General features: G+C 36.7%; 1 protein-coding gene and 1 pseudogene across 2 annotated transcripts in view; one reads left to right on the forward strand and one right to left on the reverse strand.

Annotated features, from left to right (window-relative positions):
• Positions 1–6301: 6301 nt before the first annotated feature.
• LOC110128744 (putative protein CRIPTO3) lies at positions 6302–6854 on the forward strand (annotated as a pseudogene).
• Positions 6855–13696: 6842 nt separating this feature from the next.
• Positions 13697–14958, reverse strand: part of CD200R1 (CD200 receptor 1) — a 68905-nt gene continuing 67643 nt past the window's right edge. The window contains exon 10 of one of the 2 annotated variants that reach the window (XM_020879706.2): positions 13697–14749. In XM_020879706.2, the coding sequence (XP_020735365.2) occupies positions 14609–14749 (141 nt within the window). In that variant the 3' untranslated portion in view covers positions 13697–14608. The remainder of the gene's footprint in view (positions 14750–14958) is intronic. The other variant, XM_020879707.2, reaches the window with a different exon arrangement.

Consider the following 14958-nt stretch of genomic DNA (forward strand, 5'->3'; position numbering starts at 1 on the left):
GCCCATCAATGGGGAGGAATGGATAAAGAAGATGTGGTACATATACCCAATGGAATATCACTGAGCCGTAAAAAAAGAGCAAAATAATGCCATTTGCAGTGCCATGAATGGACCCAGATATTGTCATACTGATTAAAGTCAGACAGAGAAAGACAAAAATCATATGATATTGCTTATATGTGGAATCTAAAAAATGGTACAAATGAACCTATTTACAAAACAGAAATACAGTCACAGATGTAGAAAATAAATTTACAGTTACTATGGGGGAAGGGATGGGACTTCCCTGGGGGCTCAGTGGTAAAGAATCCTTCTGCCAATGCAGGAGATGCAAGAGACGCAGGTTCAATCCCTGGGTCAGGAAGATCCCCTGAAATAGGAAGTGGCAACCCACTCCAGTACTCTTGCCTGGGAAATCCCACGAACAGAGGAGCCTAACAGGCTACAATCCATAGGGTCACAAAAAGTCAGACACGACTGAACGACTGAGTACAAGGGGGGAAGGGATGAGCAGAGGGATAACTTGGGAGATTGGAATTGACATATATACACACTACTGTATATAAAATAGATAACTAATAAAAACCTAGTATATAGCACAGGGCACTCTACTCAGTACTCTGTAACAGCCTTTATGGTAACAAAACCTAAAAAAGAGTGGATATATGTATATGTATAACTGGCTCACTTTGATGAGTAGCAGATACTATCACATTATAAATCAACTGTTGCTGTTATTGATAAATAAAATAAAATGCCCTCTTTTTAGTTTGTCAGCCTAATTAACTTTTTAAACTTCAATCTATCCTTCAGACCTCATTCAAATTTTATCTCCTGTATAAAGTACTCTCTAAATTCTTCTCACTCCCATCTACCATTTAATGGTCACTATCTCTTCTATAATTCTGTTTTTCTATTCAGCAACCACCAGAATTGGCAACACAATAACTAGAAATAATAAGATAGTGTGAAAACCATTATGGTTTTCCACTATGGAAAATAACATGTGATTAACATGGTTAAAAAAGAAAAGAGGAAAAAGGAAATAAAATGAAAGAACTAACCTTTTAAAAATGAAAAATATAATTATTGGAATCAAATCTCAGTGGGTAGATTAAAAACCTGATTTAGACACAATCAAAAAGAAAATTAAGTGGTGACACAACCTAGTAAAATGTACTGTCAGAATTCACTAAGAACTGATAAAGAGATTTTTAAAAATAGAGTGAATTTTATCTGAGAAAATCAACCTCAGTCCAATTATAAGACAGAAGGCAAAGGAAAACTTAAAAGAGGAAATAAGACAGAATGAAAAAATTCAATGTAAGTCAATTATAATTTCCTGAGGTGATAACCAAGTACGTCAATAGGTGATGACACTTGTTTGGGAAGAAGTTATGATAATTAGATCAGTTACTGCAAGACTGCTCACCTATGGTTAGACTTTTGCTCCTGTTCAAATGTAAAACAAAGCAGGTCACATTATATACATTGTTGCCTACCCAGTGTCATGTGCTCTGGACAGTCACTGTCTTGTTAATCCTAGATTCATGCACAGTGATGCAATCTTCTGGGACTCAGAAAATCTGTGCAAGCTGGCTTCCCTGCAACCTTTGCACATTGAAGTTTTATTCTTCCCCTGAAGTAGTGTCACTTCTGGAGATGCTGTAAATGAGAACAGGAAAAAAAATCAAAAAAGCAACAAAGTTTTATCTGTGACTATTTCATAAGGATCTACTTATAGTGCATGCTAGTTAAGCACATGGGCTCTTGAGTTAGATTATCTGGGTGCAAATTCTGCCGCAACTGTCTTATAACTGTGTAAACTTGAACAATTTTCTGTGCTTTATCAAATAAAAGAATGATACTAATTTATAACATATTGATTATGCAACAGTAGGGGACAAAATACTCTGCCAGTTACTCATGATATGACCTCTATTGTAGGATGCATCTTGTTCTGGAATATGATCCATTTGCTCCTCCAGATCAATTCTCCAATCTTTTCTGCCATTCTCTGGGTCCTAAGAGGCTGACTTCTTGGAGGCATTTACAGCAAATGTAGATCAAAGGTGGAAGGAGAGTGAGGTTGGAGTACTTTTCCTGTGGGGGTGTTAGGGTCACTCCCATAGCCATCGTCCTATAGGCAGCCCTCTCAAAAACACTGCTTTCTTCAGATTCCTTCATCTTGTAACTTCAGGCCAAGGAGTGTAATGCCTTCCAGCAGTTGCAAGACACCAGGTCCTTCATTATCTCTTATTGGTTATGGAAACCACATCTTTTTAAAGCATGCATGCTTTTGTAAAACTCTCCCCAAGTTACTCAAAATGTGCTGGTTGTTTACTGCTGGGGCTGTAACTGATACACATCCCATTCTGGAGATGTTAAAATGTGAAAAAATATTGCAGCTTAGATACAGTGAAATATATCACTTGGCTCCTCTGTGTCTCAATTTCATTTCCTTTAAATAGGAATAATATTCCTTTTAGGATTACTGTGATTAAATGAACTAATACATGTAGAGTATTTAGAAAAGCATCTTGCATGTAATAAGTGCTCAGTAAATATCATCATTAGTATATTTGAAGTATTGTGATAGGTACCATGAATTATGCAGAGACAGATAAAAGATAAAGCACAATTTCAAGCATCTTGGTAGTCTTGGTAAGTGACCACATTTTCATCTCAAAGTCAGATATTTTGACCTGAAGCCCAGTATCCTATCAAATCTTCCCTGATAATCCAAAATACCTGGAAAGAAAATCACTCTAGGTTAGTTCAAAAACACTTGTAAAACACTTGTTAAAATAAGAGAAGTGTTATTAATTATATATGGTAACCAGCCTAATAATTAAAATGCATTGTCATAATGCACTAAGCAATGAATAAAAAGATAAGAAATTAAAATTATCTTGAGTGCAAAACTGGTAGTTATTTATAAATAGATTCTTCAAAAGATAAGATAGGAAAGAGATAAGAAACCTAAGCTTAACTGAGCATCCCTTACGTGAGAGGCACTGCTATGCTTTGTGAGAGGCACTTATATACTCACGAACTCTCTCTACAGGGAGAAATGGCTACCCCTGTTGTGCAGATGAGAAATCTACTACTGAAGAGCAGAGCAGAGACAAACTCAAAGCTTCCACAGTCAGGAAGGGGGAGCACAGGGAACAAGCATACATTTTCTACCTCACACTGCCTCTGGAGTTCTTTTTTTTTTTTTAATTAGTTGGAGGCTAATTACTTTACAATATTGTAGTGGTTTTTGCCATACACTGACATGAATCAGCCATGGATTTCCATGTGTTCCCCACCCTGAACCCCCCTCCCACCTCCCTCCCCATCCCATCCCTCTGGGTCATCCCAGTGCACTAGCCCCGAGCACTTGTCTCATGCATCCAACCTGGACTGGCGATCTGTTTCACACTTGATAATATACATGCTTTGATGCTGTTCTCTCAGATCATCCCACCCTTGCCTTCTCCCACAGAGTTCAAGAGTCTGTTCTATACATCTGTGTCTCTTTTTCTGTCTTACATATAGCGTTATCGTTACCATCTTTCTAAATTCCGTATATATGCGTTAGTATACTGTATTGGTGTCTATCTTTCTGGCTTACTTCACTCTATATAATGGGCTCCAGTTTTATCCATCTCATTAGAACTGATTCAAATATTAAATCCCCTGTTGTGACTTAAATAGCTTGTACCCACTTATAAGGAGATTTAACATTTATGTGTGAGTTCGTTCTTAGACTCCTTTTTGGTTTTTGCTTTATTTTAGGGTTGGGTGTTTAGTTTTGTTTTTGTTTTTGTTTTTTTGCAAATGGCACAAAGGTGCAGTCTTAGAATTATCACAAGTGTCTTTTTTCAAAAAACAAGACTTCTTTAAAACCTTGCCTCTCATTGTTGGTCTACATACCAGCAATATCAACATCACGTGGTTCAGTTTTAGAAATGCAGAGCATTAGATCCCCATGCAAGGACTGTTCTAAAACTGTTATCCAAGGAAACTAGAAAGAGAAGAATGAAATTGAGATTTTTAAAAGACATAAAAATTCTGGTGGAAAACAATCTAAAGTATCTTTCTCAATTTGGTTTCCTCTACTTCACTCCAGTAATTTTCACCCTTCCCCACCACCACTCCCAACAGACTCATCAGCTGTGAAAGGGAGAAAAATTGTGAAAAGTATCCCCAAAGCTGAAGACATCTTCTGAAGGGAGTTCCCTTCTTCTTCCTATCCTTACCTCTCTCTTTTCCTTCCATATACCTAGCTGTAGTATTTTTCTTCTCCTGTTCTCCCACATAAGCATTAATGAGAAATCCCCTGCTCTCTTAATTCCACTGTGTTTGCAGCTCACGAGGAATTTATGAGGAAGCATTTCCTATTTGGAGAGTTAGGTGATAATGACTGAACTTCCTGATTTGTACTTTTATACATTTATTTCTCTCCAGAGAAACATATGCATTTGTACTCTTCAGATCTAATTGTAATCAATTGAGTTATATCCCAGATAATGTTTAAATAATTCTTATGAGACATGCATCAGTATATTCATTTTTATAAATGGGGAAGTAGAAAAGTAACTTATCCTAATTTGATCAATGGCAGAGCTGTACAACCAGGATAGACACAATTTTTTCATGGATAGTTTTCCTTCCCTTCCATTGTATCGTGTATGTGTCTGTGTTTGGTAATTTGTTGTGTGGTTTGTGACAGAAGCCAAACATGATCTCTCATTCTAGAAGTATACACTTTAATACAAAAAACATAGAGTATTTAAAACACTCATAAAGACCATAATACTAATAGTTCTCCACTCATATGACCCACTGTCAAACTTGGGCTAGGGCTAGTGATCAGTCTGCAATGCAGAATTAAAGCAATTTTACTCTGATCCATCCAGCAAATCCTATTCACAAGCCCTGCACTTCCACATATAGGGAGGGGACCAGGTACCATGATAATGCTGCACCTGACATTTCTCAGGCACTTCCAACCTGGCTCTAGCCACAGCTGCCCCACTGCTTTTTTCTGAACATGGCCTTAGTGCTATGCCATCCCTGACAGGAGACACCTCTGCCCACTCCACAAGCGCAGATCTTTTGTAAGCCAGGCCAGGTCCTCATTGCCTCTGCCCAACCTGACTGCACACTCACACTCACACTTTCACACCGTGCAGATGATGTTACCCTCTTCTACTTCATAATTTCTGCTTTATTTCTTTTTTCTTCTTTATTCTGTTTGTTTCTGGCTGAGGCATTTTAAGATATGCTTCTTTCTGCCACAAAATAGAGGGTGGTGGGGTGGGGGAAGCAATCTACAGAGTCAATGCAGTGTTAACATGGGTTTTCTATGTGGAAGGGGTCAGTGAAGACTGAAGGGTGTGAGTTTCTGCTTATAAATTCTCCTTTTCATCTTCTTAAACAAACTAATCCTTCTCTTGGGGTTTGTTCTATAAACAAATGGTTAACATAGGTTTCAGTTTGATTACCCAAAAGAAAGATTAATGAAAACTTCCTGTGGAAAAAACATCGGAATCAGATTCTTGTCACTAGATAAATAATTCCTCAACACATCTGAAGATTAAAGTTTTATTCTTTTTAATTGGTGAATTTTATTACTGTCAATATTCTGGTTGTGAGTGTGTGCTCAGTCGTATCCAATTCTTTGCAACCCCATGGACTAAACTAAGCTCCTCTATCCTTGGAATTTTCTAGGCAAGAATATTGGAGTGGGTTGCCATTTCCTACTCCAGAGAATCTTCCCAACCCAGGGCTCAAACCTGCATGTCTTGTGTCTCCTACATTGGCAGGCAGATTCTCTACCACTGTGCCACCTGGGAAGTCCTCTGGTTGTAATATTATACTATTATTTACCATAATGTTATCATTAGGATGGGCTTCCCTGGTGGCTCAGATGGTAAAGAATCTGCCTGCAATGCAGGAGACCAGGGTTTGATCCCTGGATCAGGAAGATCCCCTGGAGAAAGCAATGGCTACCCACTCCGGTATTCTTGCCTGGAGAATTTTATGGACATAGGAGTTTGGCGGGCTACAGTCTATGCTATTGCAGAGTTGGACCCAACTGAACAACTCACACACATTTTCATTAGGGCAAACTGGGAATGGTGTACAGAGATCTCTGTGTTATTTCTTTGCATGTGTATCTATAATTATCTCAGTAAAAGTTTCGATTTAAAAACTGAAAGTCAGATGTGGCTGAGGAAGGAGAATATCCCTGAAATTTATAGCCAAAACATTTATTAGGACCAGCCTGTGGGCCATGGACCAAAGGAAGATGGAGCATTTCTCTTCCAGTGAGGTTTTGATCATGGCTTTTTCCAGAGCATTTGAACTGGGATTAGTTGCTGGATTGGCTCACCATGAACTAGCCTGTCCATCACAGGGAGATCTGCCCCTCAGGGATAATGGCCTTCAGTCCCAGAAGGAGCCTGCTATTGGTCATTGGGCTTCCCAGTTTGTACTATTCAGAGGAATCCAGAACAGTAAGGAACTAAACAGAACCTACTGTCTGAATGGGAGAACTTGCATTCTGGGGTCCTTTTGTACTTACCTTTCTTCTTTGGATGGAACTGTAAGCTTGACATGCATGAAGGGAAGTGTGTGGTTCTGTGCCCCATGACACCTAGTTGTCCAGGAAGTGTTCCATGTGTAAATGCTGGCATGGCCAGCTTCGCTGGATTCCTCAGTCATTCCTACCTGGTTGTGATGAGCAACTCACAGCTACTGGAACTCCAGAATTAACACTGTCTGCATTTGCTCTCATGCTTCCTTGCTATACAGGTATTAACCCATATTTACATGCAACATTTGTCATGCAAATTTCATGATCTGTCCTTCCAATATCCCGCCTGAGAGATGATCATTCATTAGTTGCTTTGAAAAAATGGATACATTTCCTTATGATCCCTAACATTTCCTTAAAGTACCAACTACTTTCCTCTGCCCTGCTCTCCCCCAAACAACCGCTTTTAAAAAAATAAGCCATTTATTATTCCAAAGTCCTGTGCTTCTGATACATGTAATTCTAGCAAAGATTTACTAATAGTTTCCTTTAAACAATTGAGTTCCATCTTCAGATTATTAAAGGTTATGCCCAATGTGGAACTGAGTATAAAACATTGGATAGAGTTGATCAAATTAATTAAGATATTATCTTGGGAAGAAAAGAAAGTATCTGTAAAGGGAACAAAGAAGAGATGGGGCAGATATAAGAGGTAAGAATCAGGATGCTGGAGTAATGGAAGTGTGCATGTGTCCCTGGGAGACTAGGTTAAAAAGTGAGAGCAAATGAGAGAGAGCTGAGAAAATAAAATGGATTACTTAGTTGATTGAATGAGTACAGAGAAACAAGTCAAAAAGCTAAGTTGAAGGGCAAGCTTTTATCATCTATAGGTAGCTATATAAAACAAGAACACATGTTTTCTCAAGGGTTTGTAGAGGATAAAGTCTCCTTGAAAAAAAGTTCTATCTAAAGTCTCCCAGTGTATTAAGAGAGCTAATTCATTATGATTTCTCCATATTATGCAATTATTTTAATGGTGGTAAAAGAGAAAATATTCACAATATATTTAGTTGTAAACCAGGTGCTAAAACTATACATTGTAAAGTCCACCTTAAAAATATGTACCTGGTGTATTTCTGGTGTGCCCAGCACAAGTGGGAAGTAGGTTGAAAAAAAAAATGGAAAGTCAGGTCTAGATCTCAGATCTTGTATGTTGGTAAATTTAGGATAATGGAAAGGAAGTTGGTTGCAAACTTAGAACCTTTACCAGGCTAATTTCAGAACTGCAACACATGGATGGAAGAAATAATTTGACATATTATTATATGAATGATCCTTTCATAAGGGATATCATTCAGTCGTGTCTGACTCTTTGTGACCCCATGGACTGTAGCATGCCAGGCTCCTCTGTCCATGGAATTCTCCATGCCAGAATATTGGAGTGGATAGCTATTCCCTTCTTCAGGGGATCTTTCTGACCCAGAGATCAAACCCAGGTCTCCTGCATTGCAGGCAGATTCTTTGCCATCTGAGCCACTAGGGAAGCCCATAAGGGATACATCTAAGTAATGAGGATGTTCTATAGTTCCTCACTACACCTAAGTTTTAGGGAAATTCACACTCTTTCCAAACTTTTCTTTAGTACCTCTGACATAATGATTATGACAAAATCATAATGTAGTTTTTGGTGGTTGTAATTTCTAACATCAGTTATAGAAAAAATTTTAAAACAAAATCCATCACCTCACATAGTAACTTTTTTTGTATATTTGAAATTAGCAAGTTTCAAGTGTAAAATACAGTATTATTAACTACAGTCACCATGCTGTACATTATATTCCTGGAACTTATTCATCTTATGATTTAAAGCAGGTACCCTTCGACCCCATTCCCCCAACATCCCAACCCCTGATAATCACCGTTCTACTCTCTGTTTCTATGATTTTGACTTTTTTCCTTTAGATTCCACATATAAATGATACCATGCAACATTTATCTTTTTCTTTTTGGCCTATTCACTTTGCATGATGCCTTTCAGTTTCATCCATGCTGTCACAGATGATAGGATTTCCTTTCTTATTTTAAGGCTGAAAAGTAATCCATTGCATATGTATACCACATTTCTTAATCCATTCATCCATCAACACATTCAGGTTGATACCTTGACTATAGTGAATAATGCTTCAATCAAATTGAAAATACAGATATCATTTCAAGATAATAGTTTCATTTCCTTTCAATATATACTTAGAAGAAGGATTACCATGTGGTAATCCTAGTGGTAGTCCTAGTTTTAATTTCTTGAGGAATCTCCATACTGTTTTCCATAACGGTTTACTGGTTCATTTTCCTACCAACAGTGTACAATGATTCCCTTTTTTCACACCCTTGCTAGCATTTGCTACCTCTTTTCTTGTTGATAATAATCATCTTAAAATGTATGAAGTGATAGCTTACCATTACTTTGATTTGCATCTACCTGATGATTACTGATGTTGAGCACCTTTTCATGTATTTTTTGGTCATTCATACATCTTCTTTGGAAAAATGTCTACTCATGTCCTATGTCCACTTTTAAATTGGAGTATTTGGTTTTGTTTCATTTTTGCTATGGGTTGGATGAGTTCTTTATATATTTTGGATATTGACATCTTACAGATATGGTTTGCAAATATTTTCTTCATTTTACAAATTGCCTTTTCATTTTTATTGAATTATAATTAACTCATAACATTATATTAGTTTCAGGGGTACAACACAATGATTTGTTACTTGAATATATTATAAAATGATCATCACAATAATTCTAGTTAACACACATCACCACACACAGCTATTAAAACTATTTTTTTCTAATAATGATAAATTTTAAGATTTACTCTATTATCAACTTTCAAATGCTCAATCCTGTATAATTAACTAGAGTCACCATGCTGTACATTGTATCTCCATGACTTATTTATTTTATTTTATAATTGGAAATTTGTACCTTTTGACTCCGTTTACCCACTTCACCCACACCCTACCCCCTATCTCTGACAACCAACAGTCTATCCTTTGTATCTGTGAAGTTGGTTTGGGATTTGTTTGGGTTTTTTTTTAAGATTCTACATAAGTGAAACATATCTTTCTTTGTCTGACTTATTTCACTCAGCATGATGCCCTCAAAGTCCACTCATGTTATCATAAATGGCAAGATTTCACTATTTTTGTGGCTGAATTATATTCTATTATAAGTATTTATCACATTTTCTTTATCCATATATCCATCAATGGACACTTAGATTTTTTTCCCCCTTGTCTTGGCTACTGTAAATAACCAATTCAACAAGGAAGAGTAAAAGAAAAAAAAATAAAAGAGTTGGTGGAGAAAACATAGTAAATGAGACATGTAAAGTAAGATTGTAGAAATATAGCCAAACATGTGAGGCTTCCCTGGTGGCTCAGACAGTAAAGAATATGCCTGCAATGCAAGAGACCAGAGTTCAGTCCCTGGGTCTGGAAGATGAGCTGAAGAAGGAAATGGAAATCCACTCCAATATCCTTCCCTGGAGAATTTCATGCACAGAGGAGCCTGGCAGACTAGAGTCCATGGGGAAGCAAAGAGTCAGACATGACTGAGTGACTAACACTTCACATGTAAGTAATCACAAGAAATGTGAATAGCTAAAATTCTCTAATTAAAAGTTTAAATTCTTCAATTCAGTTCAGTCACTCAGTCATGTCCAACTCTAAGAGATCCCATGTACTGCAGCATGCCAAGCCTCCCTGTCCATCACCAACTCCTGGAGTTTACTCAAACTCCTGTCCATTGAGTCGGTGATGCCATCCAACCATCTCATCCTCTGTCATCCCCTTCTCCTCCTGCCTTCAATCATTCCCAGCATCAGGGTCTTTTCAAATGAGTCAGTTCTTCGCATCAGGTGGCCAAAGTACTGAAGTTTCAGCTTCTACATCAGTCCTTCCAATGAATATTCAGGACTGATCTCCCTTAGGATGGACTGGTTGGGTCTCCATGAAGTCCAAGGGACTCCCAAGAGTCTTCTCCAATATCACAGTTCAAAAACATCATTTCTTCAACACTCAGCTTTCTTTATAGTCCGATTCTCACATCCATACATGACTACTTGAAAAAACATAGCTTTGACTAGATGGACCTTTGTTGGCAAAGTGATGTCTCTGCTTTTTAATAAGCTGTCTAGGTGGGTCATAACTTTTCTTCCAAGGAGCAACCATCTTTTAATTTCATGGCTACAGTCACCATCTGCAGTGATTTTGAAACCCAAAACAATAAAGTCTCTCACTGTTTCCACTGTTTCCCCATCTATTTCCCATGAAGTGATGGGACCAGATGCCATGATCTTAGTTTTCTGAATGTTGAGCTTTAAGCCAACTTTTTCACCCTCCTCTTTCACTTTCATCAAGAAGCTCTTTAGTTCTTCTTCACTTTTTGCTGTAAGGGTGGTGTCATCTGCATATATGTGGTTATTGATATTTACCCTGGCAATCTTGATTCCAGCTTGTGCTTCATCCAGCTTGGCATTTTGCATGATGTACTCTGCATATAAGTTAAATAAGCAGGGTGACAATAAAGAGCCTTGACATAGTCCTTTCCCTATTTGGAACCAGTCTGTTGTTCCATGTCCAGTTCTAACTGCTGCTTCTTGACCTGCATACAGATTTCTCAGGAGGCAGGTAAGGTGGTCTGGTATTCCCGTCTCTTAAAGAATTTTATTGTGATCCATATAGTCAAAGGCTTTGGCATAGTCAGTAAAGCAGAAATAGATGTTTTTCTGGAACTCTCTTACTTTGTCAGTGATCCAACAGATGTTGGCAATTTGATCTCTGGTTTTTCTAAATCCGGCCTTTTCTAAATCCAGCTTGAACATCTGAAAGCTCATGTACTGTTGAAGCCTGGCTTGGAGAATTTTGAGCATTACTTTGCTATCATGTGAGATGAGTGCAATTGTGCGGTAGTTTGAACAATCTTTGGCATTGCCTTTCTTTGGGATTGGAATGAAAATTTACCTTTTCCAGTCCTGTGGCCACTGCTGAGTTTTCCAAATTTGCTGGCATATTGAGTGCAGCACTTTCACAGCATCATCTTTCAGGATTCGAAAAAACTCAACTGGAATTCCATCACCTCCACTAGCTTTGTTCATAGTGATGCTTCCTAAGGCCCACTTGACTTCGCATTCCAGGATGTCTGGCTCTAGGTGAGTGATGGCACCATCGTGATTATCTGGGTCGTGAAGATCTTTTTTGTACAGTTCTTCTGTGTATTCTTGCCACCTCTTCTTAATATCTTCTGCTTCTGTTAGCTCCATACCATTTCTGTCCTTTATTTAAATTCTTAAATGAGGTAAGAAACAGATATGTCTTCTTTTAAATAAGCTATAGTTCTTTTATAATAGATAAATTTTCACAGAAAAGTTGAAAATAAGATGACAGACAATGAAACATCAGGCCAATACTAACCAGTGAAAAGACAGACTGAGCCACCAAGAAAGGAACTATTAGGATTCCCGTCAAAAGAGAACTTAACATTCAGCTCCAAGAAGTGCAGTTAGCTGGTGGTTTTTAATTGCTAAGAGCTTCAACCTTCATTTCAGCTTTCAAGCTGAGCCCATACTCTTCCCAACCATTGACTAAGCTTGAAGGCGTATCAGAGTTTGACCATCTCTGCTCATAAAAGACTCCTTTTAGAAGCAGTCCTTGCTCCAGCACTTCTTGTTGGTTTGGCCATTACTTGGCAGTTCTTAGTTGTTATATGAGGCTCCCTGTCTTCCATCCTGCTTTCTCCCTTCTTTCTCTTCACATGTTTTGTTCAGATTAGCGTTATAGTCTAAAAACTTGTCCTCCTCCATTTCCAAACCCTTTAATCTTTCAAAAGTATAAACTTTCACCCCTAATTAACTTTTATCTTGACTAATTCCATCTTACTACTTCCTGGAAAATCTGACACATTAGGTCCAATTTCTAGATTCTCTGATTCCACAGATCTAGAGAGGATTTGAGGAATCTATGTACTTTTTAGTTCCCACAAAATTCTTATTTTCAACTATGTTTAACATCCCTGTAGTAGATTTTAATACATTTATTTTATGTAAAGTGAAATTTGACATTATAAATTATATTGAAGTCTTTACTATGATGTCATTTGATATGACTGTTTTGACATTATTGAGTTAAGATGTAAAATATTGAAACAGATATTCTTGAATCTAAGAGTGAACCTCATCCCAATAAGGGGATGGATGAAGAGTTAAGAAAATATTAAGGACAGGGTTATATTGTGCACACTTCTTGGTAATATTTATATGCAGAAACTTAAGAGACTGTTTTCTTGACCAAGCCAAATTGGTTTGGTTAAAATATTATGTGTCAAGTGTCACATGATATGTATATTAGTTTAGATGTGTGTATTAGTTTTACATCCAAATAGACTAACAATCCTTTTAAGGACAAAGTTCAGAGTAACCAAAATGTCTTCGGGGAGACAAAATATTAATAAAACTAAATAGCTGTCAAATGTTTCAAATGGCACAATTAAAGAATGAATGGATATTGTTTAATTTCTACCATGTTAAAAAATTTTCATTTTCAGTATCATTTTTCCTGTGTGTGTGTGTGTTAATCACTCAGTCATGTCTGACTCTTTGCGACCACATGGACTATAGCCTGCCAGGCTCCTAAGTCCATGGGACTGTCCAGGCAAGAATACTGGAGTGGGTCACCATTTCCTTTTCCAGGGTCATTTTTCCTGCTATGAAGTAAATAGACTTATTTTTAACAATAAAATGTATTTTAATAATATTAAAATGATTAATATATACACTCCCAATATTTTATTCCACAGAAAAATGGAAGAAAGGGTCATGTCATCCTATGGCTATTCCTTTAGCATATAGATCATACTTAAAAAATATCCCAAGTCCTCAATAATGCACATTTAGCTGATTATATAGTCAATAAACATTTGCTACTTGATAAATACCTCACAATAAAATGTATACCATAAAAATACACATTTCCAATTTATCATATATTATTAGGCGTTAGAGAACAATACCTCTATAGAGATATAATAATTTCAGAAGAAGCTAATGTCCTCATATATGTGTCCTCCTCTCTCCTCCCCCCATATATACACACACACACATGAAAGAAAAATATAAATTCAGTTTTATTAAATAGTGAAATTATTATAATCTATATTTGCTAACAGAAGGTTTACTTTTTATGGATATTAAAATAACAGAAAAGGCACATTCAAACAGGACTAGAGGGAATGTAAATTGATACAATTTGACATATCAGTCAATAATAAAGATGCACAAACCCTTTGACCTGGCAATTTCACTCAAGGAAATTATCTTACAAATATGTTCAAACACATACAAAGAGATGAATCCACAAGAAACATTCTATGTAGTATTGTTTATAATAGCAAAACAAACAAAACAATCTAAATGTCCACCACTAGATTTGTGTTTAATCAAATTAAATTCTGTTACATACAATGGAATTGTAGTAATCATTAAGAAGAATGAGGTAGCTCTGCTTGTTTTGATATGAAAGATCTCCAGAATATATTATATCATTAACTTTCTATAAGTAAAGAATAAAATTATGGTATGTTCCCATTTGTATCTTGACAAGGATATATGTATGTGTATGTAAGTGAACGTATAAGTGTATATATATATATCATGCACATATAGATAAGGCATATGCACATAGAACTTTTCTATATTACATAAAAACTGTCAGTAACTGTTCCTTCTGTGGAGTTATTTGAAGTAACTCAGTTTTCATCATCTACTGTACTGAACAATTTGAATATTTAGTCATGAGCATATGCTTTCTTTGTAATAATGTCAATTCTTCAAAGAACTAGCTCATAACAGCTAAAATTCTAAAATTTCGATTGTATAAAGATATAAATGCATATCCTCTAGAATGTCTCTGTCTTCTAGGAATCTTTGGAAAGCTAATTTCAAAATAGACCTTCCATTCCAGAACTCTAAGAATATCAAAACAGTATCTGTACTGTATCTTGATTCACTTGTCCTGGTGTTACACTCCAGGAACATATATAGTATGGAGATTCATCCCATCAGCTTCACTTTGTAATACCTGAGATGTCTTCACCCTGTTTGTAATATCATAAAGTGGATTGTTCTTCTCTGTGTAGCTGGCATAGGGTTCCATTTCATCCTAAGAAATAACCCAAGGTTAAAATCAGTTCAAAAAACCAGAAATCACTAACTACGTATGGAGAAGAATGAAGTGATACAAGATATATTTCAGAAGAGAGTTGAAGACTTAATAAACTTTTGGTTATAAGAGATTATAGAGATGGATAGGTTTTAAACTTGATTAAGAGGGAAATAATGATGCTATTGAAAAAAGGAAGTCAAAAATTA

This window comes from Odocoileus virginianus, chromosome 4 (genome assembly GCF_023699985.2).
Source record: "Odocoileus virginianus isolate 20LAN1187 ecotype Illinois chromosome 4, Ovbor_1.2, whole genome shotgun sequence".
Taxonomy (NCBI): domain Eukaryota; kingdom Metazoa; phylum Chordata; class Mammalia; order Artiodactyla; family Cervidae; genus Odocoileus; species Odocoileus virginianus.